Source organism: Alternaria viburni, assembly GCF_023758015.1.
Source record: "Alternaria viburni strain BMP 2772 chromosome Unknown scaffold_6, whole genome shotgun sequence".
In the NCBI taxonomy this organism is placed as follows: domain Eukaryota; kingdom Fungi; phylum Ascomycota; class Dothideomycetes; order Pleosporales; family Pleosporaceae; genus Alternaria; species Alternaria viburni.
In genome coordinates this window covers 1,221,245-1,241,376 of record NW_026055775.1, presented here as the reverse complement: position 1 = coordinate 1,241,376, position 20,132 = coordinate 1,221,245, and the positions used below count along the sequence as shown (strand labels likewise).

The 20,132-nt window shown below is 53.6% G+C and overlaps 8 protein-coding genes across 8 annotated transcripts; 4 read left to right on the top strand and 4 right to left on the bottom strand.

Moving 5' to 3' along the window:
• Positions 1–395: 395 nt before the first annotated feature.
• On the bottom strand, positions 396–956 carry J4E79_003888 (uncharacterized protein; the record flags this gene model as incomplete). The annotated part of the gene is made up of 1 exon (XM_049352778.1): positions 396–956. One exon carries the CDS (start codon positions 954–956, stop codon positions 396–398), a length of 561 nt encoding a protein of 186 aa, XP_049213157.1.
• Positions 957–3,275: 2,319 nt separating this feature from the next.
• J4E79_003887 (uncharacterized protein) lies at positions 3,276–6,043 on the bottom strand (the record flags this gene model as incomplete). Its single annotated transcript, XM_049352777.1, has 3 exons — positions 3,276–5,814; positions 5,867–5,979; positions 6,026–6,043. The coding sequence occupies 3 exons, from the start codon at positions 6,041–6,043 to the stop codon at positions 3,276–3,278; spliced, it is 2,670 nt and encodes an 889-aa protein (XP_049213156.1).
• A 369-nt stretch (positions 6,044–6,412) lies between these two features.
• On the top strand, positions 6,413–7,808 carry J4E79_003886 (uncharacterized protein; the record flags this gene model as incomplete). The annotated part of the gene is made up of 5 exons (XM_049352776.1): positions 6,413–6,448; positions 6,564–6,611; positions 6,661–6,823; positions 6,871–7,181; positions 7,230–7,808. The coding sequence occupies 5 exons, from the start codon at positions 6,413–6,415 to the stop codon at positions 7,806–7,808; spliced, it is 1,137 nt and encodes a 378-aa protein (XP_049213155.1).
• Positions 7,809–8,104: 296 nt separating this feature from the next.
• J4E79_003885 (uncharacterized protein) lies at positions 8,105–8,891 on the bottom strand (the record flags this gene model as incomplete). The annotated part of the gene is made up of 2 exons (XM_049352775.1): positions 8,105–8,634; positions 8,879–8,891. 2 exons carry the CDS (start codon positions 8,889–8,891, stop codon positions 8,105–8,107), a joined length of 543 nt encoding a protein of 180 aa, XP_049213154.1.
• Positions 8,892–9,383: 492 nt separating this feature from the next.
• On the bottom strand, positions 9,384–10,027 carry J4E79_003884 (uncharacterized protein; the record flags this gene model as incomplete). The annotated part of the gene is made up of 2 exons (XM_049352774.1): positions 9,384–9,630; positions 9,690–10,027. 2 exons carry the CDS (start codon positions 10,025–10,027, stop codon positions 9,384–9,386), a joined length of 585 nt encoding a protein of 194 aa, XP_049213153.1.
• Positions 10,028–11,597: 1,570 nt separating this feature from the next.
• Positions 11,598–14,425, top strand: J4E79_003883 (uncharacterized protein; the record flags this gene model as incomplete). The annotated part of the gene is made up of 4 exons (XM_049352773.1): positions 11,598–11,810; positions 11,861–13,932; positions 13,983–14,276; positions 14,329–14,425. The coding sequence occupies 4 exons, from the start codon at positions 11,598–11,600 to the stop codon at positions 14,423–14,425; spliced, it is 2,676 nt and encodes an 891-aa protein (XP_049213152.1).
• A 1,616-nt stretch (positions 14,426–16,041) lies between these two features.
• Positions 16,042–18,579, top strand: J4E79_003882 (uncharacterized protein; the record flags this gene model as incomplete). Its single annotated transcript, XM_049352772.1, has 1 exon — positions 16,042–18,579. One exon carries the CDS (start codon positions 16,042–16,044, stop codon positions 18,577–18,579), a length of 2,538 nt encoding a protein of 845 aa, XP_049213151.1.
• A 486-nt stretch (positions 18,580–19,065) lies between these two features.
• On the top strand, positions 19,066–20,121 carry J4E79_003881 (uncharacterized protein; the record flags this gene model as incomplete). The annotated part of the gene is made up of 1 exon (XM_049352771.1): positions 19,066–20,121. One exon carries the CDS (start codon positions 19,066–19,068, stop codon positions 20,119–20,121), a length of 1,056 nt encoding a protein of 351 aa, XP_049213150.1.
• Between the last annotated feature and the right edge of the window lie 11 nt (positions 20,122–20,132).

The window sequence follows — 20,132 nt, the reverse complement described above, 5'->3', positions numbered from 1 at the left end:
CATGGTAGAAGTCTGCAGCATGCGATCAAGAATTGAAATTGCGGGAGTACCTTAAGTTCTGTCCCAGTAAAAGTGGAAGTGCTTCCAACTCGATGTGTACCTACTAGACAACAACGATACTGCTAACGCAAGCACCGCCTCCAATCATCCATTGATGCAGGCCGGTAGATTACCCGCTCCTCAGCCTCATACGTTAGCGCACGCCCTCTAAAAGGCTCTGGTGAAGCCGACGCTGCTCTTGGTTGCTTTCCCTTCCCTGCCTTGGGCGTGTCATCGTCCGGGGGCGTGGAAGGTTGCTCCTCTGGGGGCGTGGAAGGACTGTCTTTCGGAGGCGGCAAGGAAGGCTCCTCGTTCATCAAGATGATACCCTCGCACAACATGCCGACATACTCCGTCTAAGTGTTATGCGTCATTGGTCGCTTGTGCACCTTCCTGACCTTCTGAATGTTGTATCCATTGGCACAGTGATCAAGGAGGTGGTCGAGAGGCATTCCGTCGTCGGAGAAGAGCTCGCCAAGTCTGCCCCGAAAGTCATCGCGGTCGATGGGGTCGTTGTGGATGACGTCGTCTGGTAGACGTTTGCTCAAGATGTGCAGAACGAGGGAGCAAAAGCAGCGATTGGGGGCGTGATCCTGGTAGTCGGACGATTGTATCCATTGGACAAGTTCCGGGACGAAGATCATACGAAGATCTTCTTCGTTCGGCATACGCCACGGGATTGGATGTCGGCCAATATGCATAGGTGCCAGATCTTTGGGTCCCGCCTCGTGACGTTTCTTCATGAACTTTTCTGTCAGAATCGACCTTAGCCTCTTCGGGTGTATGGCGTTTGGATCGATCGTGGATGCGTCAACCGTCGTGGGCCCGTCGGCGAGCTTTGGTGATGGGGGTCCTTGCGGAGAATCGCTCCGTATAGGCTCTTTGGGTGTCGCTTCTTTCTGTGTGTCCGGGAACATATCATGCGCGAACCCCGCCTAGACGCCCGGCAATCTCCTCGCACATGCTTTTCCATAGCCTATGGGGCAGGAAAACGACCGCGCCCTGAGAGTTGGTATGGGCGGAGCCTGGTATGCGGAAGTATCCATAGCGATAGTATCTGGACTTTGGCGATGTGATGATGAGGATATGAAGATAGCGCAATAACGATGTCGTGGTGTGCTGAAGTGTGATGACTGTGACTGTGAGTGGCGTGAAAGTGGTGTTTGGGTCAGCAAGGTGTGCGACTGCTCTGACCACGTCGGTGTTCTTCCGCTCTTTCCATCTTGTGTGCCTTCCCTGCTCTTTCCTACCTTTACATGGGAAGGTGCCGTACCCGGACGGAGCCAGATCACATGCGACGATTAGAGTTTCTACAGCCTCATATTAGCAGCCCGTCGTTGATGACACAGCGCACATCTGTTGGTAGGCCTTTGTACGATCGTACGAGGTGATGACGATGACTGGAATCTTCTTGTGTGTTGGTAATTGATGTATTACTATGAACGCGGGCGCTACCAACCCAAGCTCGGCGTGCGCCGGGCCGAGGTAGGATCGAGGCGGTACTTGGGGGACATCGTGTGTGCATGCCGACCCCAAATCCTCCTTGAACGATCTTTACAGCTCTCTGCAATAGCAGAAACAAGCATCTGGATTCTTCCTGTAATTGAAGTAAGCTTCTACTTTTCTCGAGTCTGCGACGTGATACATACAACTGTACTCTGTATACCTGAACTGCATCTGCACCAGGGAAGCAAGTGTCTGCACAGCCTTTGTTTTGGCCTACAGAAGGTTATAATTCGTTAGCGAGTGACCAGAAAAGAAAAGGCTAGTACGAAAGATTGCTTACATGCTCGGTTGTCTGCAGTAGAACAGCTCCATTCATCTTTTGGGATCGCGTCTCCACCTTTCAGGCAAAAGTACCTTATCTCGGCAGCGGCGAGTGAGGTGAAAAGCATGGCGGCAACGATAGACAGCTTCATAGTGAATGATCTTAGGATGCTGAGGGTGTATTGATAGAGTGAGTGTAGACTGCTGAGTAGGAATGTTATCTTTTGAGGCGGTCGGTGGGCAGCTTTATGTGCCACGAGCAAGCCACAGTCTTCCGTCTCACGCATGGTACGCCATACCATTCCAAGGAACTGCTCAGATAGAGTTTGAAGTTCAAATTTGGCTGGGTATCTCCTGGTAAGATTTGTTAAATTGGGTGCTTACATATAAGGGCTTGAATTGTGTGCATCTCACTACCACCTGCATAAAATTGGCATGGCGCGCTACGGCTGTAATGCTGCGTAGCGCGTGAACTCAACTATTTTGGATAATTCGGCACGCTGTAGACTTCGGCCCGTTCTCACCTCTTTTACCAGAAGTCTAGACTATAATTCGGAGTTTGGTCCGTCAACATAGCCCTGGAGTTCATGAAGTTCTGTCTTCGTGAACAATGTTTGAGATCAGGAAAGCTACCACTCAGCATAGGAGGTAGTAATTGCATGGAAAAAGTAAGAAACCGTACCTGACTGTTGACAGGAAAAGCTATACTGGCAGCTTCTACTATTCAAGATTCATCTCAAACAATATTCTTAGAGTCGCTACACCGCCTGAACCGGCTCGTACCGGCTCGTACATCTGATACAGAATACGGCGTCTGGTGATGCTGAGTAGTACCTCCACCTATCATTCAACTGTTTTAGTGACGCCTGGGTCTTTCCGCAGCAAGGTTGGCAATGTTGTGGCGGCTGACAAGGACGGCAATCTCATGCCAGAAACGGCCCGTGACGATCCAATGACCCCTAATTCTCTCATGTAGATATCCGTCTTCGCTGTGTCTAAGAGTCGAGATCATGCCAAGGTTCTTTGTATACAATAAGCGGTGTGATGAGTTCTTCCTCTTCGCAATACATCCTCCATCGATGGGTTGGTGAAGCACGATCGTCGTAAGCAGCACGCGCCTTCCTAGCACATTAGCCATGATCAAGCCGCACTTGGTACGCTTTGACCATCAGTGTCGTCCAGCACGTACATTCAGAACGCGGAAAGAGCGACATGAAGCAAGGGCGGGTGCTGGTAACATGCAGGCACGAACGTACATGGGGCAAGAACGGCCCAACCATGACAGCCCACTAAGGTACACATCATCTTGAGCCTTGTCAACGTCCCAACGTCAGATGCGGTGGATATCGGTGAGACCCTTTAAGCCTGAGTGAATTTAGAGCACGTGAGTTCCTCCATAACGACGCAATCACGATCCACTGGGCTGTCCGATATAACAGTTCGTCAAAATTCGTATTCGTACAATGGTATCACTCTTCAAAGCCCATCCACTCGCCTATATCCTCGCCTTCATCACTGTCAACCATCTCTTCATCCGATATCCCATTCTCTATCGCTTTGACCCCAAAGTCGAGTTGGGCTGACTTCTCTTTCTCCTCTGGCGGCTGCGCAAGCAGATATTCGATGCGATAGATGTTCTCATCGGCTAATCTTGCGAGCTCAGCCTGTATCCGGCGAACAGCTTTCTCAACGCTTCTTAGCTCGGCCTCGAGTCCGCCCTTGTTGTCCTTCATCCACCGACCGTGTTTGCTGAGCAGTGCCTCGATCCATACCAAGTTGAACTCCAGATGCGGGGACTCGTCGGCTTGGAGGGCGACAAATCGTAGTAACCGACCGAGATATACTGATGGTAGGTCCTTGACTACTAAAGCGACGTTGCTCACGGGCGTGGCTTCGTATACGCGGCGAACAAGATTGCGCTCGTTTAGACGGAAAGCCATGACCAGTGCCTTGAGGTAGTTTTTCTGTGCGAGAGTCTCGAGAGTTGTCGCCGGTGTGACGGTGATGTCTAGGTCGAAGGGATCAAATTGGAACGTGTTGTCAAGTGAGTAAATCAGTAGACCTTCTGTTGAAGCGGCACAAAACGCTCGGCCAGTTGGCGAAAACGCGACAGCAGGTACGCGTACTTCCGGTCGTGTTTTCCGCGCGCCAATGCCCTTTTGCGCACCAGGTAATGTTGTGTCGCGCCGATCTTCCAGATCGGACGCTTCGCCTTGGTCGTCGATGAGACCTTGTGGCCCAGCATCTGTGAGCAGCTTGCTGTTGAGGAACTCTTGTGTGCCATCGAGAGAAAGGTTCACGGATACAGTGAACTTCTTGAGCAGCACACCAGACTGAACATCGTATAGACAGATGTACTTAGAGTTGCCGCCTGCCAATACACACGTGCCGTCTGCGCTGTACTTCACCGACGTAAAGGCCTTGGTGCCTGCTACGTTGGCTGCAGTGCGCCGATCTGACATCTTGCGACCACCGGAAACGTCCCTTCGCGCATCAAGGCCATTTTCTTGTGCAGCATCGGACACGTTCCAGAACGTCAGTTGTCCATCGAGAGTTGTGACGGCTATTTGCTTCGAATCGGGGCGGAATGCTACAGATAGGATGTCGGCCATGAGTTGTAGCGGCTCGCTTGTTTGGGTGCGAGCAAAGATGTTCCAGACGCGAACAGTCCTGTCCCAACTTCCACTGACCAGCGTACCAGCATCAGGAGAAAATGCTAGGGATGATACAGGGCCTTCGTGACCAGATAGTCTGTCAAGCAACTGGCCGGTCTGGACGGACCAGATGTGAATGTCGAAAGAATCGATCGAGCCCGCGCATACGACCTCGCCGCTTGGGTCAACCGCTAGGGACGAAAAGGAAAGCCTCGATGGCGCTGTGAAAGTGCGGAAGTTGCGGTACCGGTGGAGATCCCAAGCCCTGATGGAGCCATCAAGACTGGCTGTGAACAAGACGTTTCCCTTCTTTGCGAATTCGCAGGCCGTCACACCGCCCATATGTTCTGTGAACGTGACGACACAGAAACCGGAGTTGACTTCCCAGACTTTGATCTTTCCATCGTCTGCCGCTGTTATTATCCGTTGACCGTCTGGCGAGTAGGCGATTGTGTTCATCGAGTCGAAGTGTCCCTGCTGCTTCAAAATGTACGATTCCGACTGCCATTCCCACACGAGTAGCTGGCCGAGTTTCGACGCGCCAAACGCTAGCCATTCTCCGGTCTTGTTGATGGCGACGTAATCGATGTCGTTCTGCGAGATGCTGAGGCTGGAGATTTGCGCAAATTCTGGTAGCTCGTGGATGAAGAAGGCACCGTGGGAGAAGCCTGTCACGAGCAGTTTCGACTCGGGATGGAAGCTGGCGCATGTGACGTGCGCATTGTTCTGATGGAAAAAGTGGCGTTCCTGAATACCCCATTGTAGGTTCTCGTCGTCGTCCGGGTCGGCGTCGGCGGGCGCATCGTAGCGAAGCATGTATTTCCAGACGAACAGCGCTCCGTCCTTGCTGACTGTATAGATGGTCTCTTGATCCTTGGAGAACCATGCACCGACTACTTCCTGCCTGTGTCCACCCAGTGTTGTCTGCGCATGCCCTTCTGCTTGATCAACGCTCCATATCCGCGCCGTCATGTCTTTGGACGCGCTCAGGAAAAATCTCGAGTCGCTAGACCATTCTATGCTCTGGACTGAGTTGTAGTGTCCTGTGTATATCCGGTGTCGCACGAAGGGCGCAAACTCGAGATCGCCTTCGGCAACGTCTGGAGTGGATGGTGTGTGCCATACTTCAATCTGCCTTCCTATGCCTACTGCGAAATGCCGACCAGAAGGAGAGAAAGCGATCGAGGTGACTTCGCCGCGGAGAGAGAAGTGGTAGAGTACGATGCGACGAGGAACGTTGGTGAGGACTGCGCGACCGTCTTCATCGACTGAGAGGAGGAGGTTTCCGCGGGGGTTGAGGGCAAGGCGTGCGATGTTCTTCCGGTGCGCAAACGGAAGCGTGTATGATTTGGAGCTGACTAATGATCAGCGCATATCGAGAGAGGCAGTCGCGACTCGGTGCCTACCTCACAAGATCGAAAACCGTGACGCGGTTACCAACCGGCGACAGCAGACATGTGCCATCGGGTGTGAAGAGAAGATTGCCTCTGCTGTAGACGGTGCCCAGCAGGTTGGAGAACTGTGGGTGTCAGACGCGAACATTTGCACGGCAGCACTCAACTCACCTGAAAGTCAGTCTTCATCTTCAAAGTATCGTGGCTGCGGTCTCGTCATGTCGTGGCGGGCATGATGGTCGCATCTTGAACTTTTTCGAAGCTCGGATCATCGCAGGACGCGCTAGTGGAGTAGTGTGCATTAGTCGCGGTTTCCCCGTTCAGGGTCAGTGCTTGCCGAATGGGCGACTGGCAGAAAGGGGACCCAAATTGTCTACCAACACCACACCTCCTCACCAGACCCCATATCGCACGCCGTTCAGCAACCTCACTGCTGACTTGCTTTTCATCCACCACCTCCACGTATGTTTTCACGCCGTACTCCGCCAATATCAGGCCCCTAATAGCTAACACCACGCAGACCCCATACACACCAGCGGTCAACCACACATCAGCACAATGGCCGAGTCCGCGTCCCCCATTGGCATTGCCAATGTACGTATACCATCTGCTCAGCCAATATCTTCAATTCGTATACTAACATGCATTGCAGCTGCCCAACCAGAGGTACTATCAACAAAGCGGACACGCAGCTTCGGCCCTAACGTAGCACAGGCACAAGATTGTTGCAAAGCGCGGTGCTGCCTTCACCATAATGGTACGCATACCATCCCCATGACCAATCGACTTCAATCTAACTAGCCCAGGTTGCTGGCGAGTCTGGTCTCGGAAAGACGACCTTCATCAACACCCTCTTCTCCACCACCATCAAGAACTACGCCGACCACAAGCGACGACACCACAAGCAGATGGACAAGACCGTCGAGATTGAGATCACCAAGGCCGAGCTCGAGGAGAAGTTCTTCAAGGGTATGCAGCGCCATCCTGCTATTCGTTCTTCATGCTAACACACCTAGTCCGTCTTACCGTTATCGACACCCCCGGTTTCGGTGACTACGTCAACAACCGCGACTCGTGGCAACCCATCATCGAGTTCCTCGACGACCAGCATGAGTCGTACATGCTTCAGGAGCAACAACCGCGCCGCTCCGATAAGATCGATCTCCGTGTCCACGCCTGCCTGTACTTCATCCGCCCCACCGGCCACACCCTGAAGCCCCTGGACATTGAGGTCATGAAGAAGCTGTGCACACGCGTCAACTTGATCCCGGTTGTAGCCAAGGCCGACACACTGAGCCCAACAGACCTGGCCAAGTTCAAGGCGAGGGTAAGTTGGTCCATCTACATGCCACCAGCAAATACTGACCGCTTTTAGGTGCGCCAAGTGATCGATGCTCAGGGCATCAAGATCTACACCCCCCCTCTCGAGGATGACGACGCCGCCGCCATGCAACACGCACGCGGTCTCATCGATGCCATGCCCTTCTCCGTCATCGGTTCCGAGAAGGATGTCCAGACCAACGACGGCCGCACTGTCAAGGGTCGCCAATACGCCTGGGGTGTTGCCGAAGTCGAGAACGAGGAACACTGCGACTTCAAGAAGCTCCGCGCTATTCTCATCCGAACCCACATGCTCGACCTCATCCACACCACGGAGGAGAACCACTACGAGGCCTACCGCGCTGGCCAGATGGAGACAAGGAAGTTCGGCGAGGCGCGCCCAAGGAAGCTGGACAACCCCAAGTTCAAGGAGGAGGAAGAGGCGCTCCGCAAGCGTTTCACCGAGCAGGTCAAGGTTGAAGAGCAGCGCTTCAGGCAGTGGGAGCAGAAGCTTATTGCTGAGCGTGACCGCCTCAACAAGGATCTCGAGGCCAGCCACGCGGAGATCAAGCGTCTTGAGACGGAAGTGGACAGCCTCCAGGGAAGCATCAACCGCTCTCACGGCCGTCGCTAGACGCACCTTTTGGCGTTGGTGGTGTTGCACGTACAGAGATGGTGCAGCGATTCAGCATGGTCGCACTAATTCTCCACATTCTTCCTTCAAGATTCCCCTTTCTGTTTCCGTAACTTCGGTTCTCATATGTCTGTAATGTCGCGCCGCCGTGGGGATCACTGTAGGCGACGCGTATCTAGGCTTGAGCTAAAACAGCATGTCATAGCTTATAGTTGTATAACTTGGTATTAATCTATTATGAAGACCGCTGGTCGCTAAATCTTGTTCTTGGGTATAGTGATGTTGAGATGGTAGACTTAAACCTGTAATCCGCCAAACACCCTGTCCAGCTCCTCGCCTTCTTGTGCCTTGCGCTCCGCCTGCGGATCTAGGTCCATCAGGTTCTGCTCTGGCACCTCGTCTTCCTTAGCCGACTCATTGTTATCGCCAGGTCCCTCCGGCTTAATGATATGCACACCACTGTCCAACCACCCAGGCGCAACCCTCCTTTTCTCCGCGAGATCCTCCTTCCGCCGCCTCTCCTCCCACTCCGCCAACGTCCTCCTCGCGTCCGCTTCCAGCTTAGCAAGGTGCTCTTGTAGCGCGACACACGACGTGAGTATCTGGTCTGGATGCGCTGATGTGCCCGTTGACGAGGTGACATATGCTGGTTTCGACGCAGAGGCGTTGGGGTTGGACGGGTCTTGTTGTTGCTGCTGCTGGGAGAGGATCGAGGGCGGCAGCGTTGACGGCAGGGTTACGTAGGAGTATGGCAGGGGGACGGATGTGGGGAGGGAGAGGAAGGGCGAGAGTGTTAGGGGGACTTGGGCGAGGAGGGGGTGGGGGTCTGTGGGAGTGGTGTTAGCGAGGTTCGCGCGTGTTGTGCTGGGTGGAGGGACGCGATGCGATGCGACGAGTAGTCACACTTCAGAGCTCGCATGTCCGAATGAGACGATGCCGAGGTCGCTAGTGATCTCTCAACATGCTCTCAAGCGGCACCCTCGCACTGGAGCTCACAACTGGTCGCATGGTCTGGCTATGCGCGCGCATTGCGCTGGGTGTGCATTGTAGCGGGGAAGAGGAGCACTCACGTTCGTCGTGCATATTCGATATGGCTATACGCGTACGTCAGGGTCCGTCGATTTTGCCAAAGTAGCAGTATCAGGGCGTATATTCGGTCTTGTCGAGTACGGTGGGGCGTAACTTTGCGGGAACGGTGTTGCAGGGCTTGGGGTTGTGGAGGCACGAGGTGTTGGTGGGGAAGCTCCAGGTTGAGTGGAGCTGCTGACGCAGGTACGGAGTTCCAAGGTTCCACGGTTGGAAGCTGCGGTCACGCGTTATGCATGTGAGATAGATGCGGGCAGATTGTTTGTGGGGTGCATACACGAAGACAGTCTTGGGGAACGGTTTATCTTGCGTGTTGATGGGGAAGTCATTTCTTGTGGCATTATGGATGGATCTTGAGTGTAGCGAAAGTGTATCTATATTTCCACTACCCTTTCACTAGATTGCATTTGGGTTGGATCTTGTATGTACTTGACGCAACAAGAAGAAGAGAAGTTTATGTATGTGTGCGTGAATGTCCCCCATGTTTGCCTACCTGATCTTGGCAGAGCAAGTGAATGGTCTCGGACCGGGAATTGTGTAGCTGGTCGGGATCGGCCAGTACAGTTGAAACTTAATCCCCGGGTCAGTCGCTTTGTATGCACCTGGAAAGCTGACAGTCGCCGGACTGGCACTGCCACCTCCTGTCACATTGATTTGAGCACACTCCATATAGAGTTGAGCACCGGGGTAGTTTGAGGCGGCATGGAGAGCAATGAGCTCTGCGCGAAGGAGGTACCTGGAAAGACCCGTGTCAGTCGACCATATAGATTTGGTAAGAACTTGGAGATGACTTACTGTCCACTGGGTATGCACGACGGCAGTACAAAGTCTACCAGGCCCTTGTTGTTATACAGTCTTGTAACGGCCCACTCGCCATTGGCATCCATACCATCCTCGTAGATCTTAAACCACTTGAGTCCCGTCACTTTGGTAGACAAGGCATCATCGACTCTGGCAAGGTAGACCATGATGGGTCCCAGATGACCGGGGTCAATTGGATCTGACTTGTCCGTCTCGGGCTTGGAATCGAGCGTGTGGTGCCACTCGGCAGTGAGCTTGTCTCCAGCTTTGACCTGACAAGGAGTAAGCCGAAGCCATGTGGCGTTATTGCTTATTGCGCAACCAGCGTACATTGATGATGTCTTTGGGAAGAGGCGTTCTGTAGGGGTTTATGCTGAATGCGGGTCAATCTAGCGCTTGGTTCCACGCTTTGTAATGCTTTACCCGCCATTACAGATCACATCGTTTGATGTAACGTCCGTTATTGGTCTGGAAACGTAAGTGAGTTGGAGTTCAAAAGGCGATTGCGGGGTGCATTACCCGTCGTAGGTCTGTGTCGTGCTGTTAGCAGGGGAGCAACATGGGAATCGTGAACATGCTCACCGGCACTCGAATCCCCTTAGTGTGTCCTTGCGCCACGCCATTGACGTGTAGCTGGGTGAAAATTGTGTGTGCCGAAGCGCTGGCCAGTAAAGCACAAGTAACCGCATAAGCCTTCATCATGTAGGCTACTACGTTAGATCCTGAATGTCCTCATCAACGCGTCGATGAATCTTCCTATATGCCATTGTTGTGCACCGTTCTCAAGCTGTCCAAATGGAACACGGCATTATTGTTCAAATCTGGTCGACCTTCCAGTTCGGCACGCATGCGACTCGCGGTAGACTCGCGTGACCAGAGACACTTTAATCCCAATCTATTTCGCCCGCCGTAACGCACTTTTGAAAATATACTGTGTATGCACGAGACACGTGCTTCGTGGATTCTTCAGAGCATAGAACCCTCGGCATATTCCAAATAGGCAACGAGCACCAATGCGGTCGTGACTGCGCGTTCTTTGAACCGGCGGTTGGGTGGAAAAACCGCAGTATTAATTACAGGGAGGAGGATATGACCGAGACATGCCGCGACACCGTGGCGCGGCTCTTGGAATGTGGGAAGCGAGAGGAGGAATGCGTAATATAATAGATTGTGTGTTACTGGTCTGGTCAAGTGTTTCAATCAATGAAACGTGCGCGTCTTGTCGGTCAGCGAGAAGGCTTGGAAGCCGTCCTTCATTTTGGGGCAGCCTTGCGGAATATGCGGGAAGAAGCCGGTACCGAGAAGGCTGTGGCGGTTGCACGAGGTCAAGGGCACAGACTTGATAATCCTTCCGACGAAGCTGGTGGTGCAGATGGTGCATTTGAAGAGGCTGATGCGAGGCGAAAGCGCGAAAGTGACGGTCCATCCCACCAGCCACTAAACGATTGTGGGGAAGCCTGGGCCCGAACGGGCAAGGGGCACATGGCTAACGGCGATGCTAAGTCGCAGTCCCGGCTTCTGTCAATCTACATCAATCAATCCACCCATGCCGCCGTAGTTTCGACATATTAACGACTAACCTTGAATCTCGGCCAGATCACCTACGTTTTGAAACAGCCAATGACGATGTCGCCCACGGTAATCACGCCCCTCGCTTGGCCCATCCTAGCCAGCGCGCGTCTTCCGTACCTGGTTCAATGCGCACTTCTGCCGCCTCCAGAAGGAAGTTCCCCAGGTAGTGGCTTGGCCACGGGTGTCAACCCCATACACGGCGGCGTAGTCTAGCATGATGTTGATATGTATATAACACGTCCGCACCCTGGCATAGCGATAGAGGCCACAGCTACAACTTGCGCTTGTCAATTCATCTCATCTTCGACGTGCTGGTAACAAGTCTCCAAGATGAAGACCTCTTCTTTCGTTCGAGCGGCTTCGCTGCTATCCTCTCTTTTCGCCCCTCTCGCTCTTGCGCAGGAAACGTTCACCCACGAAGGCACCGGTATTGAGTTCTGGCGCCAGACAGTCAGTGACGCCCAGACTGCAGGTGGTTTCGAGTGGGGTTGGGTACTGCCTGGAGAGCCTACTGGAGCCAACGACGAGTACATTGGTTACATTGTAAGTTATAGCAAGTCTGTGTCGATGCTGCAGCCGCTAATGTTCCCCAGAAAGGTTCGCTCGAAGCAAACAGGCAGGGATGGTCCGGTGTCAGCCATGCTGGTGGCATGCCAAACTCTCTTCTCCTCGTTGCATGGCCGGAAGAAGATGCCGTCAAGACCAAGTTTGTCTGGGCAGGTGGCTATGTCGCTCCTGAGGACTACACTGGCAACGCGACTTTGACTCAAATCTTCCACTCCGTCACCGACACACACTTCGAGATCGTCTACCGATGCGAGCACTGCTGGGTCTGGAACCAGGGCGGTGCTGAGGGCTCTCAGCTTCCCACTACTGAGGTCAACGTTATCGGTTGGGCCCAGCATGACAAGATCTATGACGGTACCTGGGTTTTCCACAACAAGGGACAGTCTCAGTTCGGCGCTCCTACCGCGGACGCGAGGAACGCAAAGTACACCGACTACCTCAAGTTGGTAGGTGGCCAGCCTTCTGGTGCACCTACACCGACCAAATCTGGTCAGCCATCGGCTACGCCCACTCCAACAGCACCTGTCAAGTGCCAGGGATCGCCTGCTCCTTCAGGCTCCTTCGACTACATCGTCATTGGCGGTGGTGCTGGAGGTATTCCCGTAGCAGACAAGCTTTCTGAGTCTGGCAAGAGTGTTCTCATGCTCGAGAAGGGCCCGCCATCTCTCGCCCGTTTCGGAGGAAAGATGGGCCCTGACTGGGTCACTAGCAACAACCTGACCCGCTTCGACGTCCCCGGTCTTTGCAACCAGATCTGGGTTGACTCTGCTGGTGTAGCTTGCACTGACATTGACCAAATGGCTGGCTGTGTTCTCGGTGGAGGCGCTGCTGTCAATGCTGCGCTTTGGTGGAAGCCTGTTGATGTTGACTTCGACTACCAGTTCCCCAACGGCTGGAAGTCAGCTGACGTCAAGGGCGCAATCGACCGTGTCTTCAAGCGCATCCCGGGTACCGACACTCCCTCCGTCGACGGAAAGCGCTACAAGCAGGAAGGCTTCGATGTCCTATCTGGTGCACTTGGTGCAGATGGCTGGAAGAGCGTCGTCGCGAACGACCAACAGAACCAGAAGAACCGCACATACTCTCACTCTCCCTTCATGTACGACAACGGTCAGAGGCAAGGTCCTCTTGGCACTTACATGGTCTCCGCCCTTGAGAGGAAGAACTTCAAGCTGTGGACCAACACGATGGCCCGCCGTATCGTTCGCACCGGTGATACTGCTACTGGCGTCGAGCTTGAGAGCGGTGTTGGCGGCACTGGCTACTGCGGTACTGTCAACCTGAACCCTGGAGGCCGTGTCATTATTTCCGGTGGAGCTTTCGGATCCTCCAAGGTTCTCTTCCGCAGCGGCATTGGACCAAAAGACCAGTTGAGCATCGTCAAGAACAGCGCCCTCGATGGCTCGACCATGATCAACGAGTCTGACTGGATCAACCTCCCCGTCGGCCAGAACTTGAACGACCACGTCAACACCGACCTTGTAATCAAGCACCCCAACATCTCCTTCTACGACTTCTACAAGGCGTGGGATGCTCCCATCGAGAGCGACAAGGATCTGTACCTCTCCAAGCGCTCTGGTATCCTTGCTCAGTCTGCGCCCAACATTGGTCCCCTCGCTTGGGAAGTGATCAAGGGAAGTGATGGCATTGACCGATCACTCCAATGGACTGCTCGTGTTGAAGGCCCCGGTGCCAACGACACCCACCACCTCACTATCAGCCAGTACCTAGGCCACGGCTCTACCTCGCGTGGTGCGCTCTCCATCAACGGTGCTCTCAACGTCTACGTCAGCAAGGCGCCCTACCTACAGAACGAAGCCGACACCGGTGTAGTTGTTGCTGGTATCAAGAGTATGATGAAGGCTATCCAGAAGAACCCGATGATCGAGTTCCAGGTACCATCACCCAACATGACGGTCGAGGCATACGTTGCCAGCCTTCCCAAGACACCAGCTGCCCGTCGCGCCAACCACTGGATCGGAACCGCGAAGATTGGAACCGACAGCGGTCTTACTGGCGGAACAGCCGTCGTGGATCTGAACACTCAGGTGTACGGAACGAAGAACATCCACGTCGTCGACGCGTCTCTCTTCCCTGGGTAAGCTCACCCTCATTGTCGCACATGATCCTCGAACTAACATGGCGCAGTCATATCTTCACCAACCCTACGTCTTACATTGTCGTGCTCGCAGAACATGCTGCTGCTAAGATCCTTGCGCTTGGTGCAAGCAGTGGAGGTGGTAAGCCTTCGTCGTCTGCTCCGTCATCCGCCAGTACCGCTAAGCCCTCATCTTCCAAGGCTCCGACTAGTTCGTCAGCTGCCCCTGTGAAGCCATCGTCCACACCAGGAAAGTCATCGGCTGCGCCGACCAAGACATCTGCAGCACCCTCAGCTACTCCCACCAAGGCGACTCCTACCAAGACGGCAAACGCCTGGGAACAGTAAGTGGACAAAGAACTTTCATGCATTGAACACATACTAACTTCGAATCAGATGCGGCGGTCAAGGCTATACTGGTCCGACAGCTTGTGTCAGCGGATACAAGTGCGCAGTGAACAACACATGGTTCTCTCAGTGCGTCCCTAAATAAGAGGCGCACATCCATCTCCTGCCCCGGTCTCGACATTTGATACATCTGGGGCATCTTCTTTGTACATACTTTAGCTTCAGTGAATATCACTCTCTCATTTTGCAAATCCGTGTCTTGAGTGCCTCGCTTGACCTCGTGAGCTGATGACTTCCGCAGAATGTCTGGGAGCCGAGGTGACAGATGCGTGACGAATGCGGAATAGCGCACATCTTATCGCGCCCCGCTTTCATCGACCTTTCATCGCAACTTGCTGATCATCTCATCCCAACTTTCTTTTGCGCTTCCAACATTATTCGTTTCGCGTAGCAGCCCTCAATCTTACGTGACTTGGGTGTTGTATACTTCCTGGCTGTTCCACACGTACATGATGCCATCCAACTGCCCAGCCACCTCTGCCAAGCGCGACGATGACGCGTCGAAAAACGTGACGGAACTGCTCCATCAACGGCTTCAAAGCAGCCCTAAAGATGACTGGGGACGATTGTTCGAGTGCTGGGGCTATGATGATTGTGGTGACTGTCATCGAAGTAAAGGCCATTGCGGGTGGTGTGCGATTGTATGTTCACGTTTCCTTGATCGACTTTTCACGCATTCACCCCTGGGATACCACGAATTAAGACTGACTCAATTTAACAGTCCTCGACGTGCCTTCCCTTACCGACGGACGCTTTGTCAAAGGCCTTTCCTCTCCTTTCACCCATTCGCTACAACTCGATATGCGCTCTGCCATCTGAGCGCTTTGAGCTGCGTACCTCGGGGTTGGGCTGTCAAGTGTCTACCATCACTTTCTTGACGTCCATCGTGACTATCTTCTGTACGCTCCTTGGCGTCCTGGTGCTGTACAGTCTTGCAAAGTGTATCAAGTGGGTTGGCTTTGGTGCGAAGGCAAGTCGAGGTGGTTATACGCTCCATGAGGATGGAACGGAAGAGGTGTGGGTGAGAAAAGGCGAAAGTTGGGGGAAGTGGTGGCGAAGAGTGAATGGCGAGCAGAAAGAACTTGAGGTTGAAGAGGTGGATGGAGGGATGCGTAAGAGAGGCTTTTTCTGGTGGAATACGAGGGATGCAGAGAGAAGGCCGTTGCTTGAGTGATGGGCTATAAAGCTGATTATTTGGCCTACGTTGAACGACACTGGTATACTGGTGGCTCATTCATTTCTGCGCTTCAGCTATCTGCGTCATCATCGCCTGCTCAACACTCACTCGCCCCTCACCTCCGCGTCTGCCTTCCCAGATACGTCATTGTCCAGAAACGTCCGATATTTCACTTCCGGTCCTTGAGCGATATCGCCTGCTCTCACCAAGTCCACGTCCAAGCTCTCACGCACTAAGGCCATATAAACAAGCCCTCCTCCGACCAGCTCTTTTTCTCCACCGTACACCCCGATAACATTGCGGTACCTTACCTCCAAGCAACTTTTATTCAATTCACAACTACGAAGATTCTACAGAAAGCTACTCCACTAGACATGTACCGGATGCGCCAACGCGGACGTTACGGTCGAGCCAATCCGATGAGGATTCCCGGCTCCTTCAGTGACAGCGATAGCGGCGATCAATTCAGTCCCGCTGCTCACACCCCGCCAAGCTCTGACGAGTACACATCGCCTCTCAGCAGGATGTCTCCCAAGGTCAACACCGCTGGTCTTCGACCACTCCAGGAAATCGCTGAAGAGGCTAACATGTGTGCGGCGTCCCAGCTTGCGTTCGATAACGACGATGAGGCCTTGGCTCAACTCGAAGCTCGAATCGAAGAACTCAACGCTGAGTATGAGCAAGTCCTGAACGGCCAACCTGGTAAGGACAAGGAACACGGCCTTGCGGACGCCTCCAGCAACGAGCGCGAAGAACACGACGAGCAAGATCCCGCTGGACACGGCGCACACGGCCGAAACGGACTCGCCGGATTCCGAGGGCTGGTTAACGCCCACGAGATGGCAGTGAAGAAGTCTATTGACAGTGCCCGTAACATGATCGGGGCGTTCCCCTCAGCCGTCGATCTTTTCCCCGTGTACAACAACATGCGCTCCGCGGTTCAGCAACCCAACCAAGTCGCGGGAGGTATGACTGGTCAGACTCCGAGGCCTTACGGGAACCATCGACGTCAGGTTGAGACACACTCACTATCGCAAACCGACACTGCAGCTCCTCGCGCGGCGGAAGTCAAGGTTTCTCCTTCTGCTACACGCGCTGATGATCAGGGTGAAGAGCAGTCCGTGAAGAAGAAGTGGAGTACTGTTAAGGTCAAGTCTGGGGATGATGATGGCAATAGCCCAACTGCAGACCGACCAAACCTCCATTCGACATTCTTCGACACTTTTGTCTGGCCGACTGAGTTGTCCACGACTTTGTCCCATGCTCGCGCTGCAACGACGTCATCTAGCTCACCGCTTCCTGAGCTCAAGACTTTCGAGGACGTCCACCGCCAGATCCGCGAGCAGGATATCGAAACCATCCTGAACGGCGACAACATGGGTGCTCTACATTGGCATAAACGCGAGTTTGCTCCTGTTTCGTCGTCGAGCGGCCCTGCAACCCCAAAGCCCGAGCCCGCTACTTCGCTTCCAAAACGCACTCACCCAAAGAAAAACGCACCCAGCCAGTCATCGCTAGAGGCCCTTTGCGGTGTCCACATGGGTCAAGATCACAACATCGGCTGTATTACTCTCAAGGAAGGTATCTCACCCATCGATCTTCTGAATCTTCTAGATAACTCCGACATTTCCGATATCGAGTTCGAGATCGAAGACGACCGTGCCGAGGTCAAGAACGGCGACGCGACTGCCGGAACTACTACTTTGGAGCCGCGTAAATTCGTTCCGACTGTCGCGGAACATAAGAAGCAGGCTCGCGTATCAGTAGAAGGTCTCAACTATGGTCTCAACACAGATGGCGAAGAGTACAGCGACTCCGACGCCGATTCGATTCCAGACCTCTTTATGGACCAAGGTCTGCCAGAGAAGTCTTCTGATGTCGAGACCGCTACTGGCTCTGCTACCGCTGACAGCACCCCCGCACCGGACGACGCTATGGTAGACGAGTTTCTGGACTTTACTGCCAACGCCTTCTCGCGCGATGAAGTCTTCGAGATCCTTCGTATGTGCGGCGCAAATCTAGTTGTTGCTGTCTCCATGTACCGCAACGCCCGCAGTCTTGATCATATCCGACAGATGCTGAGGGCTTGGCTTGCGCCGCTTGAGAACGGTGGTTTGGGAGAAATGGATCGCCAGTCCATTCAAGACGGCGTAATGAACCCCTTAATGGTCACTGATCCCTCACATGCCTTCACACCTCTTCACAACGATGAACCTACTGGAACAACGATGGATGTGCGAGATGCCGACCGTTTCAACGTACTCCGACCTTTGAAGGATATCGCAAGCTCCACAGAGGAAGACGAGTCCAAGAGGGACCAGGACAAGGCCAAGAACAAGACGGGCGCTGTTCGTGCAGCCCCCTCTGCGATTAGTGACGGATATGGCGGTTCAGGTGGGCTAAGGGATCCCCTGTGGGCTCCGTCAAGTTGGGAATACGAGTGTAAGGACCTTGCTTGGTTGATAAACCCCAACTCCGCGCCTGGTAATCCGGGGTCTACTGGACCAGGCCCACAGAGCTCAGGAGACGACGCATGGGCTTCCATTGGTGGCCTTAAAGACTCCAACAACGCTCCCGAACCAGAAGCTCCTGTATCTACTGACTATACCGTCACCTATTGGGCCACCGTCGAGTCCGGCGACAAGACTGTCCACATTCCCATCAACAGCAGCGACGTCTCCGGTCCCGAGAAGAACATCATCGAGAGCAGCACTGGTATGAAGAAGATCTGGAAATGGGCTCAAGAGAAAGGTCTTAGCGACAAGATCAGCCTTCAAGACGCTTTCGACCTCGCCAAGGACATGCACTGCAAGGACGAAATCGACCAGCCAGTCATTAAGGAGCCTGAGCGTGCCACAGAGCTCCCACGTGCTATCCGCCGCAGGCGTAGCCGCAGCCACAGCCCATATCCACAACGCCCTGCTCCCGCTGTAGGTCTCTCCGGTGTGAACTACGTTTACCCCAACCCCCCGCGTGTTCACCCGATGACCTCTCCGATGAGTCTGGTCGATCCGGCCCACGAGGACGTGTGTGATGAGGGCGAGGGGTGGTCTTGTTATTAGCCTTTTTGGCTTGACGTCTTTTAGGGCTTGGAGTCTTCTATTTCATGCTTTACAGATTTAGGAGTGATTCTCCGCCCGATGGCCTTGCTTTGTTTGTTCTTGATTATGGGATTGCGCATATGACGAGATCACGGTAAAAGGTCATTGGCTTACAAGACTAAAGGATGTTTGCGAAAGGCGGGTTTTCCGTCAGAATGGGTAGTACGGATAGCTGCACTGCTTAGTGCTATGAACGTGGAGAATATTCGTAACTTTGTCTCTCACTGTACAGTGATATCACTAAGCCCAGCATTGATCTTTTAGGCATGGAAGATAAACTCGACACTAATATCCGCTCGCACCATAATCTTGGCCTAAATAGACTGCGAATTAGCTTGGGATGAACGTGTGGTGGATGAAAAGTCGTGCACGATGCCGACAAGCCCCACACTCTATTCGCATATTAACGTCCATGCAGGTCCATCCGCAACGCACCCATGCTCGAGCATGGTAGTCCAGATTATTTCCAACGGCAGTTCACACAGTCTCAAAGCTATTGTAATCTTTCATAAAGCTGAGAAAGATACGAGGAACAACAGCACTATCCTGAATCAATTCCACATTGTTGCTGAGTTGCAAGAGCTGCGATCCCTCAACATGCGTCCCTCAACCCTTCTCAGCGCAACAGCGCTCCTCCCCCTCGCAATGAGCGCCTGCGAACGCGAGTTCCTCGCCGCCTTCACATCGCTCTACCTCTCCGCCCAAACCATTGGCAACTCCACACTTCTCACAAACTACATGCTCCAAAACTTCACCTACACGGAGAACTTCAAGCCCGCCAATCTCTCCGCCGCAACCTCCATCATCAACACGCCCCTCAACAGCACCGACTCGCGCGTCTTCCTAGACCCGTACCTCTGCAGCGCGTTCACCGAGATCATCGTGGCAGAGTCAAGCCACCCGTATGTTCTCGGCGTGCGCGTGGAGGGGAACGGCAAGTTTGTGACGAGAATGGAGACCCTGGTTAGTGATGAAGGGGATTGGTTGTTCAATGCTACTGGTACGGCGTACTGGAATGCGATGCAGGATTGGTCGCCTGTTCCGCTTGCGGACCAGGATACCCGCGAGGTTATCAAGGCGGCTGGCGATGCGTACTTCAACCGCTTTGGCAATGTCAATGTCACCATTCCGTTTGGCACACCTTGCGCCAGGCTTGAAGGAGGTGCGTATACCGATACGAGTATGACGAATGGCGAGACCTGCTCTTTGGGTCTGCCGAGTACCGTGTATGTTCAGGATCGCCGGTATGTGGTTGATGTCGAGATGGGGAGTGTGAATATCTACGTGGGGTTTCCGGGATTGGACAGAGCCAGCGAGATACCGGCGCCAGATAGCCATACTTTCCGAGTTGAGAAGGGGAAGATTCGGTACGTCCACACTATTTCGACGTGCGAGAGTTTTGGGTGTGGATTGAATGGGACGTATATACCGATCGGCGGTGGAAAGAAAATGGCAAGAGGTATCGCTGCTCCGAGACTTCGGAGAACAAGACGCGCAATGTAGGAAAATGATGA